This window comes from Coregonus clupeaformis, chromosome 35, assembly GCF_020615455.1.
Source record: "Coregonus clupeaformis isolate EN_2021a chromosome 35, ASM2061545v1, whole genome shotgun sequence".
Taxonomy (NCBI): Eukaryota; Metazoa; Chordata; class Actinopteri; order Salmoniformes; family Salmonidae; genus Coregonus; species Coregonus clupeaformis.
In genome coordinates this window covers 16,524,246-16,542,203 of record NC_059226.1, presented here as the reverse complement: position 1 = coordinate 16,542,203, position 17,958 = coordinate 16,524,246, and the positions used below count along the sequence as shown (strand labels likewise).

Below are 17,958 nucleotides of genomic sequence, written 5' to 3'. Positions count from 1 at the left end.
CAGGAACAAAGAAAAAGAGACAATGAATCTGAGACCCCTTTATAACATCTGTGTTGATTGGATTCAAAATCTGAGTTGTTCACCAATAGTATTACTGTAAAGTTAACCTCCAATCAGATATTAGACCTACAGAATGTAAAGACAACTGAACCTCTGCTTCACAGAGGTGTGACAGAATGGAAGATGTCAAGAGCAACACAAAGGCTGAATTCCTAAGACAACACAAAGGAAATCCTTGTATACAGTGTAAAGACTCACTTGGGGGGGCTAGGCCACCCTACAGACCTGTTCATCCTTGGTAGTCAAGGATAGCTTGCAGGTACAGACTAGCTCTCTCCTCAGTCTCCTCTGCGCAGAGAGAGGATTGGTTTACCTGGGGGTGCGGTGGTGGTGAAGCCTCTGACGCCTTTCTGTCCCATCCACATCCTTAACCGCTGGGCTGGAAGGAGACAGTGATGGAAAGCTGATCTTTATCTATCCTCGAACTGACAATACAATGATACAATTTCTAGAACCTGAAAGGGTTCTTCGCCTGTCCCCATAGGAGAACCCTTTGAAGAACCCTTTTTGGTTCCAGGTATAACCCTCATGGTGGAAAAAGTACCCAATTGTCATATTTGAGTAAAAGTAAAGCTACCACAATAGAAAATGACTCAAGTAAAAGTAACCCAGTAAAATTCTACTTGAGTAAAGGTCTAAAAGTATTTGGTTTAAAATATACTTAAGTATCAAAAGTCAATGTAATTACTAAAATATACTTAAATATCAAAAGTAAAAGTATAAATAATTTCAAATTCCTTATATTTGTGATGGGTGATTTGAAGGAGTCAGGCGCAGGAGGGTAAATCACAGAATAACAGGATTTATTCCGGAATACAGAGTTACGCAGTAATGCGTCAAAACAGTCCAGTGTGCAAAACAGGTGCACTGGAACCAACAAGGCACACGGCGAAAATAACCTGGCGATACAAAATACAAGGAGCTCAACCGAGCTTCACTATCCTCACAATAAACAATCACACACAAAGACAAGGGGGCAGAGGGAACACTTATACAGGTACTGATGAGGGGATATGAACTAGGTGTGTGTAATGAACAAGACAAAACCAATGGAATTATGAAATGAGGAATGGCAGTGGCTAGAAGGCCGGTGACGGCGAACGCCGAAGCCTGCCCTAACAAGGAGAGGAGGCAGCTTCGGAGGGAGTCGTGACAATATTAGGCAAACCAGACAGCAACATCTTCTTGTTTTTTTTATTTACAGATAGTCAGAGGCACACTCCAACATTCAGACATCATTTACAAACGAAGCATGTGTGCCGCCAGATCAGAGGCAGTAGGGATGACCAGGGATGTTCTGTTGATAAGTGTGTGAATTTGACCATATTCCTGTCCTGCTAAGCATTCAAAGTGTAACAAGTACTTTTGGGTGTCAAGGAAAATGTATGGAGTAAAAAGTACAATATTTTCTTAAGGAATGTAGTGAAGTAAAAGTAAAAGTAGTCAAAAATATAAATAGTAAAGTAAAGTACAGATACCCCAAAAAACTTCTTAAGTAGTACTTTAAAGTATGTTTACTTAAGTACTTTACACCATTGACCCCTGTAGCTCAGTTGGTAGCGCGTGGCGCTTGCAATGCCAGGGTTGTGGGTTTGTTTCCCACGGGGGGCCAGTATGAAAATGTATGCACTCACTTAACTGTAAGTCGCTCTGGATAACAGTGTCGACTAAAATGTAAATAACCCTTTTGGGTTCCACGTAGAACCCTTTCCACAGAGGTTCTACTTGGAGCCAAAAAGGGTTCCCCTATGGGGACAGCCGAAGGACCCTTTTGGAACCCTTTTTCTAAGAGTGTGGTCCTGTGTGTGTGTGTGTGTGTGTGTGTGTGTGTGTGTGTGTGTGTGTGTGTGTGTGTGTGTGTGCGAGAGAGATAGAGGGTGTTGGTCCCAGAGTGTGTCTCACAGTATGTGGTAGTAGAGTATGGTAGTATTGTTAAAGAGGTGTCTTGCTATGCATACTAATGATAAAAATCAACCAAACGTCCACATTGATCACCTCAGTGTATATCTTCAAGCAGTGGCCCTGATGAACTTTCTGTTTAATGGAGGGGAATGTTTAATGTATGCCCATATCTTTACATTATCACCATCTAATCTCTGATCATCCCATAGATCTCTCCACAACAGCCATATGCACCCCAGCCTAGCATTGTGTCACACTGCTGAATTTGATGATTAGAGAAGTCCTAATGCATATTTAAACGCTTTGAGATGAGAAGTGAGTTCAAATATACAGCTGCTGTCAGCAATATGGGTTGTTATCAGGAATATATTAAGAAGACGGGGGAGGGCAGTGGGGCACACATCAAAAGGCAACCCACTGACCCTCTGCATTAACTCATACCGTCTCCATTTCAATTATGCTCTCCTCTGAATTAATTGGGTTGTTAACACAGGCAATTAGGAGTCAGGCTGAGGCCAGAGGAAAAGGGGGATATAGTCTGATGAGTGGTGGTTAGATATATACACATTCATTCACACAGCCAGTAGATCTATGGGGCACTTATTCATATCCAATTCAGAGATGCCGCATCACTTCAGAGAACGTCTCTAATGATTGTTCCTCCCTTGGCTAGTTTGATGTGTGTTGTTAGTAGGCTATTCTTTCCCTCTCTCTTTCATTCTCTTTTCATATTTTCAGGACCACTACTTGTTTTTAAGGGTCGCTCTGTTCACAGGAGACCAGACCACTGTGACTAATTAGTCTGAAGCTATTTCAGGAATTGATTTATTTTGTGCTAGATATGCCACAATATCCATGCAGCACAGTAGCATTGAATAGCAGAGCTCTATCAATGTACACTTTTAAGAGATGGTGAGGTGTCCTATTTTTTTCAGTAATTGGGACCCAGGGGGACAGTCACAGTTTTGAAACGTGTACACAATGAGGGAGGCGAAATATCCTCAAGGCTGGAACATAGTTTTAAGAAACCATTATTCACACTGTCAATAGTTTATTAATTGTTTTACCTAGGTTTCAGTAAATAACTAATTAGATATTGTGGATGCATAGTCTACCCTAAATGTTAAATACTAAATCTGTAATTTCAATAGCCTGACCCTACCATTTTGTTAGGTAGAACATAGGCTAAACAACGAATGGAGTAATGCGACTTTAGATTTTGGTTTATGATAGACAGTTGTACTAAATTCACAAGGCATGTACATTCTTCAAGAATCAATGGGTATCCTGGAACATTGCACATTATTATTTATGTTTCTTGCATATTTGATTTCCACATAGGCAACTACAACTAATCACAAACCCTTTTATAAACTGATGACAGCGTTTTCATAAAATTCTAACATTTTTATTATAATTTTAATCTGGTTTAGGTAGTTAAAAGACATTGGGCTCCCGAGTGGCACAGCGGTCTAAGGCACTGCATCTCAGTGCTTGAGGCGTCACTACAGACCCCCTGTATCACAACCGGCCAGTCAGGTGTAGGCTGTCATTGTAAATAAGAATTTGTTCTTAACTGACTTGCCTAGTTAAATAAAGATAAAAACATTAGACCTATCAGTTATGCTAACATGAATGAAATGGCACAGCACAGCACCTTCAGTTAACCAAATTACACTAATATTTCTGTTGAATTTGGTGTACGTTGTTCAAAATGATAACGCATATGTCCTCGCACTGCGTGTTTATTCCCGGCACAGTGCTCCCCTGCCCCAGATCAAAGCGTGCGTCTATGACTCTTAGCAGGACCCGTCCGCTATACCCATAATTCCCCGCGCTGAGACAAAATGAAGGAATACAGCCACTGCGGGAGAACAATATTTGGGCTCTAAAGATTGAAACAGACGACCAAAGGTGAAATAAACCAGCCGAAAGAGCTATTGGTGGTCATGCACTGGTAAGATAAAAGGAAATATACATTTTGGGCGAGTTTAAATATGGGAAAATCCGGCAAGAGTGTGGGACAGACAACAAAGCGCAACGCTAGCTAGCATACCGTTGCTGGAGCCGAGCATCAATTGTTCGCTTGAGTTGCATGGGCCATTTGTTATGGGTACGTCGCACAAAATGCTCAGTTATGTTTTCGTTCAGTCCTCACCCAATGTCTGTTAGAGGTTCAAGTAGTATATATTAACCTTATCAACTGTTTTAATTAGTTAGCCAGGTATTATCTATTTCATAACCGAAAATTTTAAATGAAGTGCTCGAAATATGTTGACGAATGACGACACACCGTGTTGTCTGAAATCGCTTGCGAGTGCAAAGGCCGACTCGCAAATTTGTCAATCAAAATTATTTTAGAATGAATTCCATAACTTGGAATCGATGTAGGATTACGTCAGGCGAGAACGTCAGATCATCACATGTTTGGTGTAATGTTAAATTCAGTATATGGTCTAATTTATTTTTACCGAGTATCACTGTTATGCTGATGGCCATATTAGCTAATAATTGCATGATCCTGTATCACAAAGGGCCTGGCAGGCTGGTTAGCCAAATGGCTAATTGCTTGGTGGCTAGCCAGACGTTAGCAGTAGTTAGCTAGTTAGCGGTCTTTCTAGCCCCAGTGAGTGACACTCGATGAATAAATCACAGTTTATCTCTGGGAACCGATTTGTCGCGCACTTCATTATTTTTGAACACTGAAGACATTTTAATTTTCAACTAACGCTTGCTTACAATACATACCATTTTTCTTTAGCATGTTACCTATGCATTTGTTAGCTAGCTGTTAGCTTTATTTGGTATCAGCATGCTAGCAAGTTGCATCCAATGCAATGGATGCATAGGTAAAATGCTAGCTAGCAATGCTGGTGGAGACAATTACATTTACATTTTAGTCATTTAGCAGACGCTCTTATCCAGAGCGACTTACAGTTAGTGAATACATATATATTTGTATACTGCCCACCCCCCGTGGGAATCAAACCCACAACCCTGGCGTTGCAAACGCCATGCTCTATCAACTGAGCTACATCCCTGCCGACCATTCCCTCCCCTACCCTGGACGACGCTGGGCCAATTGTGCGCCGCCCATGAAGTTCAGTGAAGTTCAGAGACACGATTAAGTTATTTGTGATAAATGTGAAGCTATTCAAATTAACTGTGTTTTGTGAATGAAAACACACTATTGAAAAGCCATTCACCTGAATAAAAGAAATTGGCTAGGTAATGGTAGTCTGGATAATGTTATAATTATGAAATTGCTGCTTGAAATATTTGTTTATAGCTATTTCACCCGAGTTAGGCTACATCAGTGCCTCTGATGTTTTCCTCAAGGTGTGATGCACTGGTTTTTGGATGCTGTTGTTCCTCTCATTCTAAAAACTCCATTTTGATTTTGCCTTTTGGAATCCTCTGTTATTCCTCGTGGCATTATAAAGTAGCACAGCAGCCGAGACATGACTAACTTCAGTCATCTCAAATTTCATGGTATGATGGTAGCTAGTTAGTTTAGAAAATTGTTAATTTTTAACAGTATGAGTTGTATCTTGTGAGATCTACCTAAACTTCCTGTAGCTATACACAAGTATATTACAGAGCCAACGTTTTGCATTATACCCATGGTATCATTTTGCTTCTTGATAGAGTATTTCAGTGGCTAGGACTGGCTACTCTTGCTCGGTCTCTTATCTTTGTTTAACTTTAGCCCTTGTTCGATGGGTGTCCTATGATGATGACGACCCATAGTCACAGAATAAAATGCAGAAATTGACCTTCCCACTACCTGTCGAACCTAACTGGGCTCTCGCCTCTTTTTAGTTAATTAGCCTAGTCCTTAAATAGGATGACAGATTAACACGCAGCTTCAGGTTCATTCCGCTCTCTCCTCGTAGGATGTCAGGGTTTAGCATATTATAGGCTATACCTTTTACCCAGGTTAATTTAGCTGCATCTGAGGTTGACTGAAGACTTTCTAAAAGTAGCCTAATACTTCATCCTGTTGTTTTTAGGATGCCATAATTCACACAAGTCAGACTCCAGACCATGGCTGTGTGTTGTTGACCCACAAACCCTCATTATTAATCCGGCTAAGCACTTGATGGGGAGATCAGAGGGCATGAGACTGATTCCTCAGGGACAGCCCATCATAACAATGCCGCTCTTCCAGGCACTGCCTGTCTAGACAGAATTTATTTAATGATAATTGGTGTCAGCAGCACATGTAAACAAAAACAAACCATCATAGATCACTGATGAAAAGGCCACACAGATGTTAATGTTTCCTTCCCACTCATCCGGGAGTGCTGCGGCTTCACCCTGTGCTCCTCTCAACTATGTCTATGCGATGTATGCTATCTGGGGAGATAAACACATTTGCTCCTGAGTGGCGCAGCGGTCTAAGGCACTGCATCTCAGTGCTAGAGGCGTCACTACAGACCCTGGTTCGATTCCAGGCTGTATCACAATCCGGCCGTGATTGGGAGTCCCAAGGGCGGCGCACAATTGGCCCAGCGTCATTGTAAATATGAATTTGTTCTTAACTGACTTGCCTAGTTAAATAAAAGAGCAAAAAACACATCCGTTCGCTGTAACATATGGACAATAACGTTGTATTGCATTGTACTTCAGCTCCTGCTCTTTCTTTCCCAGGATGGTTCCGGTTGGCTCCCTGTAGTTGAACCCGCCCACCACCACCAAGTTCATCATGAGCATCATTCAAGACAAACTAGGTAATGACTTCCTGCGCTCCAATGGGAGCATGGACTCCAACTTCTCCCCTGGCATGATCATGTTCAGTCACCTGCCCCCTGTGACCAGCTTCACCCGGCTGGCCGCCCAGTCCGTTATGCAGGACCTGCCAGGCCCCCACGAGATGATCCTGAAGAAGGAGCGGGACTCTCCAGACTGCAGCATGGCCGGGGTGGGCGGCCTGGGGGGGTATGGAGGGGTGGGGGACTACGTTCATGCCATGGACATCAAGCAGGAGAAGATGACAGAACATGACTACCGTCTGCCGCTGTACCCTGGAGGCCTGGGGAAGAGCACAGAGCTCCTGGAGGTGTCCATGGGCAACCACCAGAACCTGCTGGTGCATGACCTTAGCCTAGGCAACGTAAGGCCTTCTGATACATTGATACTAATAGGGATGGTTTCCCATACACACCTTTGTAGCTCAGCTGGTAGAGCACGGCGCTTGTAACGCTAAGGTAGTGGGTTCGATCCCCGGGACCACCCATACACACACAAAAATATGTATGCACGCATGACTGTAAGTCGCTTTGGATAAAAGCGTCTGCTAAGTGGCTTATTATTATTAAGCCTAGTCGTGGACTAAAAAGCATTCTCAATGGAGATTCTCCATTGGGAGAGCTTTTTAGTCCAGGACTAAGCTTAATCTGTGTCCGGGAAACCAGACCGTAATGTTGTTCTTCACACCAGAGAATTTAAGGCCAGGCACCACACCCTAATAGGGATTTTTTTTAAAATCTTAATTGTATCACAATCAACTTTTACCAGTTGGATGTAGACACAAATTACTTTTTTGTATTACACATTTTCAGACATTTTATTAAAATATGAAAATTGGGCAATGGATCATTAAATATGGACTTGATTGCATATCACACAAATCCATTTATCTGGACACTGGATGAAGTCAGCCTAAATATTTTGGTTTAATTTTAAGACACTCCAGGACCGGACTTGTCAAGAGCAGATTGTGGGTAAATACTTTTTTCATTTTTCTATCTGTAAAATACTAAAGACATAGACGTACGTAAAAATTATTTTTGGCAAATTTTTCCAAACAAGATCTTACCTAGAAGAAAAAATAGAGAAGATATCAACAATTTCCTCTGGGCAAGTCTGGCGAATGTATCTAAGCATAACCATACAGATTTTGGTGAAGGCAGATGCTTCTGAAGCTGAGGAAAATGAGTTGGCTAGTGGGAAGAGTCTGACTTTCGGTGAATGGCAGTTAGACAAGTACAGTGAAATTAGGCTACCAAATGCCTATTTAGACCCAATCACCATCTTTTCAAAGTAAGTTACTAAATAGTCCAGTTTGTAGTATTCTCTATGAAGTAGGCTTTTAAATTGTGTAATTCAATGTAGTGAACTTTGAATTGATTGTATGTGCATTTGAAAGTGGTTAAAATTAATACAAATGTTGATGACTAGGATGATAAACTAAAGAAAATATACATTTTCATCTAGTTTTTGACATTTTTATGTAGATTTTGGGGAAATACTAATATTAATGGACCAAAATACCAACAAATCTCAAAAATGGATAGGTAAATGCAAAAATGTCATTTCAGCCTATGGTGCCTGGCCTTAACCCACACCAAATCTCCCTATTTTGTTATGTTAAAAAATAAGTATGACATTTATATTTACAAGTCCCGTGTAGCTCAGTTGGTAGGGCATGGCGCTTGCAACGCCAGGGTTGTAGGTTCGATTCCCACGGGGGGCCAGTATGGGGAAAGAACATTTTTTTTTTATGCACTCACTAAGTCGCTCTGGATAAGAGCGTCTGCTAAATTACTAAAATAAAAAAAATAAAAAATTACAAGGAGGAACATGGGTAAAAAAAATGTTCCGGAGGTTTGGTTGGTCAGATGTCCACCTGCCTTTCGGGGTGCGGGCTTGTAAAATAGCCAATCTCACCAAAGACTGATGGATAAGGGGAATGGGGGGGGGGGCAGAGAGGGAGGATTTAGTAATGGTGACCTAAGTCTAGGGCATCAGATGCAGAATATGTCCCTCCCAAAATGATTGTCATTGAGCCTCTCAGTATGAATGGAAACGTATTGGCAAGGACACGGTCGTCTTGTTTGAGCTTGCACTCACACATTGTCTTCTACACACACACACACACACGCTCTCTCTCTGCCTAACAATAGCCAGGCTCCAGAGTTTACTAGGCAGCACTTGGCATGCTCATTGAAAAGCTAGACATCATTTCCTGCTCACTAAATATGGTTTAATAGTTTATCCAAGGACATCTTAGAGAATGCATTACATTAACTTTGAGATGATCAGCAGCAGGTATGGCGGCAGACTACAGTAGTCGGATACACCTTTTGTGTAAGGATTTTTTTGTTATTATCCGTACACATTTATGATTATATTAATGAGGAGAATGGAAGACAAAAAAAAATCTCCCCTCAAAAAGGCGATTCCCTACTACAGTTATGAGTAGTTTCATTTGGAGTGCAGTCAGGATAATGGCATGCATGTGAGCTTGCAGCCATTTTGAGCCCACTGGGCCTGCGCTGGTTTGTTTGAGGACATGAGACAGGGGTTTGTTTTGGCTAGCCTCACCCCTGATCTAATACAATGATTGGTTGATATAGGAAATAGGATGCCATTTCAGACAAAGCCATACAGTAATAAAGTGTAATTGAAATGGCAGTGGGGGGGTAATTAAAATGAGGGAGGGGGGATCAATGTCCCAATGAATCCCAGTGCCCCTCCCATTTCCTAAACCACAGACCCTTTTGTTTGAAGATGGCTCTTCATAGTGGGTGAACAACATGCTGAATATTGATGAGTCTGTATTTAGACTTGAGCTGCTAGTTAATCAACAGTAGGCCTTTTCTATAGAATACTAAGTGTGTCTCAAATGACACCCTATTCCCTTTATATAGGCCATTTGGCATGCATCCTAAATGAACAGCAGCTCTCCCTTTTGAATGACAGCTTAACTGTGTCAGGAGAGATGAACAGAGGGAGCCATAAATATGTGGTTTATTACTCTACCTTCTGGCACCTCACCAAGGCAGCCCTCTGCAATGGCTCAAATGAGCTTTCACTAGATGCTGCATGAGTCTGTGTTTTTGTGAATGTGTGACTGAACTAGGCTCTTCACATTCTCTCAAGTGCTAATTTATTTGTCCGTCTTCTCTCTCCTCCCTCTCTCGCTCTGCGCCTCCCTTTTGTCATCCTCCCAGCTGCCGAGTCGGTTAGGAAAGGAGTCCTCAGGAAGGAGAGGTCGAAGGTCAAATGGTGAGGAGGGCAAGCCCAGGAGAAAACGTGGAGATCCTAAGGTGTGTGAACTGTCCTTTCTATTCAAGTTGTATGTGTTTGATATGCATCCTGCTTTATCTTGGTTTAGATAAGATTCATTCACTGAAATTTGCACTGGAATCCATTGTTTCATTTTTCAATAGTTAAGCATCCATTACATCTAAGTATTTTTTTTTCCTGACCTTAATTTCTATCTTCAGTGAAACAATCATGCATTAAATGAATGAGTTAAATTGAATTTGGTAGTTGAATTGACCCCCTCTTCCTCCTTTTGTCCAACAGCAATCAATGATGCTTGATGCAGATGGAGGCAGCCTGTGGCCCAACGGGAAGCTCCACATCTGTGAGCACTGCAGCGCATCCTTCAGGAGTTCCTACCACCTGCGCAGACACGTCCTCATCCACACAGGTACCCAGGCCCCTACTGACTGATCAACTGTGCTCATTTTTTATCTGGTAGTTTTTTAAATGAAAAATGATCTCTTGAGGAACATTTTTCACTTTCACTAATGAAAGAAGTGCAGTATTTGTGTTGAATTGAATAGACAGACAATATGTTTGTTATGGGAGGTCCTCATTCACACAGGTACCTAGGCCACTGATAAAAATGTCTGTTCATTTCTAGCATTCTGTATGGTCTCGGTTAGTTTCTCACTAGATTATAAAACCAAAAAGATCTCCAGAAATGTTTGGAATAGTTATTGTGTGTTAGTCACTGTAGGAAACTTTTAAATGAAACCAGTGCCGTATTAGTTTTGAATGGAGTAGGCAGACACAGAGGATTTAACTTAAAGTGGTGTTGCCTTAGGTGAAAGGCCGTTCAGGTGCAGCCAGTGTAACATGAGTTTCATCCAGAAGTACCTACTACAGCGGCACGAGAAGATCCACAGCGGTGAGTGGAATGTGTCATCCCACACACACGTCAAGCACACTAATGACGTGTGAGCGACACACACATTAAAGGACCTTTATGCACCAATAGTTGGATGACACAATGAGACAAATCTTTAGATTTTCTGTGATGTTTCCCATGACAGGAGAGAAGCCTTTTTGCTGTGACCAGTGTAACATGCGCTTCATTCAGAAATACCACATGGAGAGACACAAGAGGACCCACAGTGGAGAAAAGCCATATAGATGTGAGACCTGCCAACAGGTTAGTGACCTCCTCATGGAAACCCTACTGAAATATGATGATGTGTGTGTGTTGGGAGGACGGTGGTTATGATGTATGTATGCTTTTAACCTGTGAAATTCTATGTGGAAGCAGCAGCACTTTTGAATGGCCAAGACAAATTTCCCCTCAGGGACAATAAAGTAAATCCTAATATGCCCACTTCCATTATGGCATGAGGCATGACCTGACAAGTTATATTTCTCAGGATTTAGTAGTGTTAAATGTTAGTGCAGTTTGAATGAAATGTCTTTGTGTCTATCCCATTCTGCTGTTTACAATCTGTACCCTACTTGTGGTCTCCCTGCCCTGCAGTTTTTTTCCAGGACAGACCGATTACTCAAGCACAAGCGAACCTGTGGAGAAGCCATAAAGAAGGGTCTGGAGCCCGGGATGTTGGACCTGGGCTGTGAGGACATGGGGCAGGGCAGCTATGGAATCACTCAGGGAAACGCTGGGGCCTCGGGCCGGAAGAGGGGCAAGTCTAAAAACTCTGGTGAGGGAGGGGAGCGCAAGAGGAAAAAAGCGGCGGCGCCGGCGGCAGCAGGAGGGCTGTGTGGAGCACACATCCACGGAGCGCCGTCGGGAGGCTACAGTCTCCATGACTACAGCGTGGAGAATCACACAGTGTCCTCGTCCACTCCGCCAGGGCCCAGTATGCACCATGAGCATCACGGCCGAGCCCCTAAGATGGCCTTCAAGAAGGCCAACCGCAAGGCCCTGGACCAGGAGGGCTTGGGGCAGGCCAAGCAGAGCCCTATGGAGCAGGGTGGGGGGTGTGGGGATGGTCGGGATGGGCCTCATGCAGGGCTCTGGGGCCAAATCGGGCCCCACCAGCAGCAACTACGACGACGCCATGCAGTTCCTCAAGAAGAGACGCTACCTGAACGCGACCAACAGTGCAGCATCAGGGGCCGGGCTGGCAGGGGGCAGCACCAACGATTATGAGGTCAACGTTGGTCACCTGTCGTCCCAGCAGTCAGTTATCCAGGGGGTGGTCTCAGGCGTGATGGACAGCGACACGCCCCTCAGTCTGCTAGACACCTCCCCCATGGGCGTGGACAAGCAGGACAGGTCAGGGATCCCTGACGAGGTGCTGCAGAGCCTGCTAGACCACTACACCCAGAAACCAGACGGCTCGCACCACGACGTGCACTTTGACCTCAGTGACCAGCACGTGGCGCTGCACCCTGTTTCAGCAGACGGCTCTGACCTGAGCCATGATGCAGACTCCCCCAGCCCGTCTGGAGACAAGACGGTCATCATGCACGAGTACTCCCGCTTCCTGCTGCAGGCCCTGGAGCGCACCAGCCACAACACAGGCTTCCCCCTGGGCCCCGGGCCCCCAGCTACAGGGCCCTTCACCGGCACCCACCAACGCAACATGCTTTTTTCAGACAAGCACGTGTACACTACGTCCCCTCTGGAGTGTGGCTTCGGCCAGCCTGTGGCCTCTCCCACCCTGCCCTCCTCCGTGCCAAAGTCTCACTTTGCGATGCTGTCGGGCTCCTCTCCGCAGCACGGCTTCCACCTAAACAGTCTGGAGCCTGCCACCCACCAGCAGCTTACCCCTTCTCAGGAGCTCACCGACCAGATGGACAAGCAACACTCCTCTTCTTCCCCCTCCTCCTACCAGATCAGCCCGTCTGACCTGGGCAGCCAGAAGGACTCGCAGGACCTGGCTTCTCTGGACCCCTCCAAGGGCTCCTACACGATCGAGAACTTTGCCCAGGCCTTTGGATCCCAGTTCAAGTCGGCCAGCCGCGGCCCCTTGTCATACGGCACTGACTCTAGCGGGGAGGTGGACCACAGGATAAGGACGCCACTCTCCGAATTCTCAGGGTATACTAGTTTGTTAGCCGACGTCAATGAGGCAGTAAGTACAGGTTCCAAAACCCCAACAAGCCAAAGCTACAGATGAGGACCTGGGAGGGGACAGCATTCTGTTGGAGGTTCATGTTTTGTCCTCAGTTTTTTTTAGTGCTCCTATTTTATTCTTATTTTTATTAAGTGAAGTTTTAATAATTATTATAATTATTACACTGCCGCTATGTTTATGTGCCCCACCCCTCTCCCCAGGACTGGTCTTCAAGGCCTATTCAAATGCAATTTTTTAAGATATATTTTTTAAGCAAATATCTATGTATTTAGTCCGTTTTCATTTTTTTGGTGTCATTTTTGGTCTGCTCGTTAATCCTTAGAATGAAAAGTACCTTTTTAAAGCAAACAACACAGTAGCAATGAGCTTGTTTTTTTCTCCCATGAGTTTAAGGGTTTTAGCAATCAACCTTACAATTGTAGCTAGCATAATAATGAGAATAACAATGATGGCGGCAGGGAATAGCCCAGAACTGAAATGGCAAAAAATAAATAATGATATTGTCTGTTACAAGGATAAAAGTATTACTCAGGAAAAAGTGTAGACGGAGGAAATTGTGTAGTGCAGTGAGCACTCATTTTAGAGATGTAAATTTGCAACTACAAAGAGGATGCTTTGTTTGGTTATTTCTTGTGTTTTATACCTTGGTTAATGAGTGCAACAAATAATGGAGACTGCTGCCAGCTCACTTACACTGAGAACACTTTCCACTTAGCTATATAGAGATTATGGTACTTTCTTGTCAATGTGAAACCCATGTTTTCTTTCAATAAGGGCCATATATATTTATAACAATATATATACATGTATAATAACAGCTATAATCATTCTGGGGAACTGCCAGGTGAGGTAGAGGAAGTGTGAGGGGGGGTGGGTTTGGGAGTAAATAGTTTTCCTTGTTTGTTTAAGGAGAACATAGTGATGCTATTCTTTGGCCAATAGAGGTTGCTGTTGGACAGCTGTGGAATGGCCTTCCTCATCTTTCTCCCCTCTTCTTCCTCCTCAATTATTTTATTTCCTTAAAAGAATCCGATTAGCACTTTGAGCCATTTATTTCACTGAATAAACTAAACTACCCCATAGGATCATGGAAGACATTTGAAACAAACTGACTTGCTTTCTAAAGAGATGTGTTGTGTTGATCAGGTTGGGTTGGGGATACTACCGTATGCAGATGTGGGTTGGTGGGGTTGAATATATCTTGAGCAATGGGTTGTTGTGGGAAGGTGGGCTTTGGTTGGGATGCCCTATGTTTGGATGGCATGGTCTCATTTGGGAGGGGATGTGAGGGGATGGGGTGGTTTGTGCCTGTGGAGTTTTTTATTAGCATTATCTCCTGGATGTTATCACGTGTAGGACATGGGGGGGGGGAGGGGGGTGGGTTGTTTTAAGGAGATGTATTAACAGTTAAATTAGGAATAAACGTGTTAAGTAATTCACCACCCTGTTTAGCATCTTTGCTTTACTATTTAAATTTAAAGTTACGTGTATTTAAAGTGGCTGAATATTTCTTCCCGTTACTGAAACAGCCTGGAAACCATGTAAGGAAGTGATCATGTTTAAATTTAACCCATATACCTATAACAAACCCAAAGCATTAGACATTTCTGGTGTGCTGGCAGTACCACAACGTTATTTTATGAGGAATGGGGTGCCTAGTCCTGGAAAATGTTGTCTGCAAAGAAGTTGTGTGCATCCCAAATGGCTCTCTATAAAGTGCACTACTTTTGACCAGGGCCCATAGAAGAATAGGGTGCCATTGTGGACGTACACATTGTCTAAATGAAATATAAATTTCTCTGCATGTGTCTAATGCATCGTTTAATTATGTTAATTCTTGCAGTCCTGCAATTTATCTTTAATTTATTTATGATGAACAATTGCATTTTCTTCCATAGCCACGACTGGCCTTTTGCTAGAAATGCTATCACTCTTTTTTTTATATTCTATTTTCTGTTTTATTTATCCTTTTATTTCCTGATGCCCCTTTTTGTCTTACAGAATCATGAAACACGGCTGAATGACTGCAATGTTGCAATATCATAGGGAACAATGACTGACCACTACAACCATGATCTGTTTTTATTGGATAGGAGGCCGAGGGGTGAGCAAATAAAGACATTGACCTTTTATATACCTCGTTATCACTGTAAACACACAAGTAGGGACAAAAGGTTGGCTGTATGGAGCAGAGATGTTGTCTGTGGCTATTTTTAAACCTTGTGTTAATGACATTTATGGGACCTGTCAAGGAGGGTATGTTATTGCTTTAGGGTTCTGTAAATGCCTAATCATGCCAACCAGTGTTGCAGTCTACAGTTCAATTCCTTGTCTCAAGGGTAACATTTGTTACTTCCTATATTGTTTTAATGTATGCCTATTGTTTACAAGAGAATTTACAAAACACTACATCAAAATCTTGCCCCCGATATGATTCGCATCATACCATTTTTTTGGATCCTTTTATTTTTTTGGTCAGCACACCAAATTTGTAGCTGACGTTATCTTCCCTGTTATTTTGTTCCAGATTCTTGTAATGATTTGCAGGGCTGTACCTGTCCAATGAATTTATAATTGATCAGGGATAAACAATAAATGCTGTTATCGGGATCTTTTGTTGACTTTGGTGTGACACTTATGTGGTTTGTTCTAATGGTGTTTTACACTTTTTCCATGAGGTATACACTTAACTTTTCCATTATCTGGGATTTGTGGGTGTATTGTTGATTGCAAATACTTTCACTGCCAGGAATACTGTTAGTCTGTTGGGCATTTTTATGCTGAATTTACATCATGACTGGTTAAGTCTGTTTGGCAGCAATATCTTTATGCTGCCATACACAGCTTTGCCACCAGGTGGCATTGTCTTTATCATTAGGGCCTACAGTCCTTGTGTTTCTTTCTGTCCCATGACTGGGACTATGTGGTGTTGGTCAGAGATGCATTTTGTGTGCTAATGGTGCGTGGGTCAGCTGTTTGTTCACTGCCACCCACCCGCAGTTGCTAATAACCCATCTGCAACCGCCGACTGTGATGAAGTGAAAATCTGAGGCCTCGACCCAAACTCACAAATATAGAAAATGCTTTGTAGGCTACAGTTGGAGACGGTGGAACGATTTTTTGATAGGGGGTGCAGGATTTTTTGTTGTTGCCTAGTGTAGATATGTTTCTGCTTATTTCTGATATTTTGGTAGGCTATTTCAAAAACTATAGTCAAAAAGACAGGTTCTATCTGCATTTTTGTCAAAAATGAGTTATTGATTTAGCCATGTTCTGTTAAATGGTCTCTACCTATATAGTACTCCAATTCATGTTAAGTTCAAAAGAATACAAGAAAAAAATTGCTGATGCCATTCAAACCAATGAGGGTTTGGAACTTTAATGCCAATTCTCAGAATCCATCTTTTTGCAGATAGAACCTTGTATTCCCCAAGCTCTGGATTTGCTAGTCAACTGTCTATAATTAGATACTTGAAGCTTCTCTTGTCATTATACGCTGAGTATACAAAACATTAAGAACACCTTCCTAATATTGAGTTGCACCCCCTTCCCTTTTGCTCTCAGAACAGCCTCAATTCGTCGGGGCATGGACTCTACAAGGTGTCAAGCGTTCCACAGGGATGCTGGCCCATGTTGACTCCAATGATTCTCACAGTTGTGTCAAGTTGGCTGGATGTCCTTTGGATGGTGGAACGTTCTTGATACACACTGGAAACTTTTGAGTGTGTTGCAGTTCTTGGCAAACCGGTGCGCCTGGCACCTACTACCATACCCCGTTCAAAAGCACTTCATGTCATAAATCGATAGAATGAATGCTTCAACCTAGTCGACAGTTTTCTGTCATCTCTGCATCTTTCACGGAGCAAAGACATTTAGGCACCGGGGAGAAAATGCGAAAGCTCCCCCCAAAAAACTGGAAAGATTTTCTGTGCAAAATTCCAGTTTGACCAGTTGTAAGGAAATAGAAAGCTGTGAAAAATGACTCAACATGTTATCTGATAATATTTGTTTGGCTTGGATGCATATTTTATGTGGTTGAAATACTATCAGCTTTTGTGATACTGATCAAGATAGTACCTCTACAGACGTCCCTAACTGGGCATTCACATTCTCTCAAGATGCTGAAGGAAATAAATATTTATCCACTCCTGTTCACAAGTCAAAATGTACATTTGGTATATCGTTTTACTGCAAGAAATGCTTAATTCCGCAGGGGTTAATATTAAGGCTAGGTGAGAGGTTATAGATCTACAGTTGGTGTCCAGATTTCAGTTTGCATTTAACTCATCTGAACAGTAGGCTACAGTTCCCTTGACGTACCAATAGGCCTATTTGAAGTCCCCATCTTGTGACTGTTGAATTTGTATAGCGTCTCACAATCATCACACACACTGCTATCATCCTCTTTTACCACTTCACCAAAGCTTTCCCAAACATTACTTTTCTGGCCCTCCCTTCTCTTTAGTTTCAACTCTCCATTTCACAGCTTTTCTGTTATTGAATTCAACTCAAATTGTCCTTTTTGCCTCAATGGATCAACATTAACTTTTTCTGCCCATTCCCAGAAGCATTTGGCGATTGACGTATAGGCTATTTGGCTCGTGTAAAGTTAATGCCAATTTATGCTTGCTCTGGTAATGCGTTCCGGAGGCTCCGTACAGAGGGTGTGACGCAAATGCGGTGCTTTCGGAGGCCAAATCGAGCTCCATACCACATCGCCATGCACCCCCCCAAATTGTTTTTGTAACAATGTGGAGGACTCTGTATAGCTCCACATTTACATGATTGGTCGACGGTAGGTGGGGGCGGGAGGTCCTGTATAAACACAACTCACTTCCTTGATAACTTCCTTCACAACAGCTCTGTGGACCTCCCGCCCCAACCTACCGTCAACCAATCATATCAATGC

At 42.9% G+C, this 17,958-nt stretch overlaps 1 protein-coding gene across 1 annotated transcript; it reads left to right on the top strand.

The window, feature by feature from the left end:
* Window positions 1-3,774: 3,774 nt before the first annotated feature.
* On the top strand, window positions 3,775-15,670 carry LOC121569633 (zinc finger protein 281-like). The gene is given in 8 exon segments (XM_045210880.1): window positions 3,775-3,919; window positions 6,616-7,078; window positions 9,921-10,016; window positions 10,279-10,405; window positions 10,805-10,888; window positions 11,034-11,152; window positions 11,486-11,964; window positions 11,966-15,670. Coding segments are annotated over 7 exon segments (2,439 nt in total). The 5' UTR covers window positions 3,775-3,919; window positions 6,616-6,670; the 3' UTR covers window positions 13,092-15,670.
* Window positions 15,671-17,958: the final 2,288 nt, after the last annotated feature.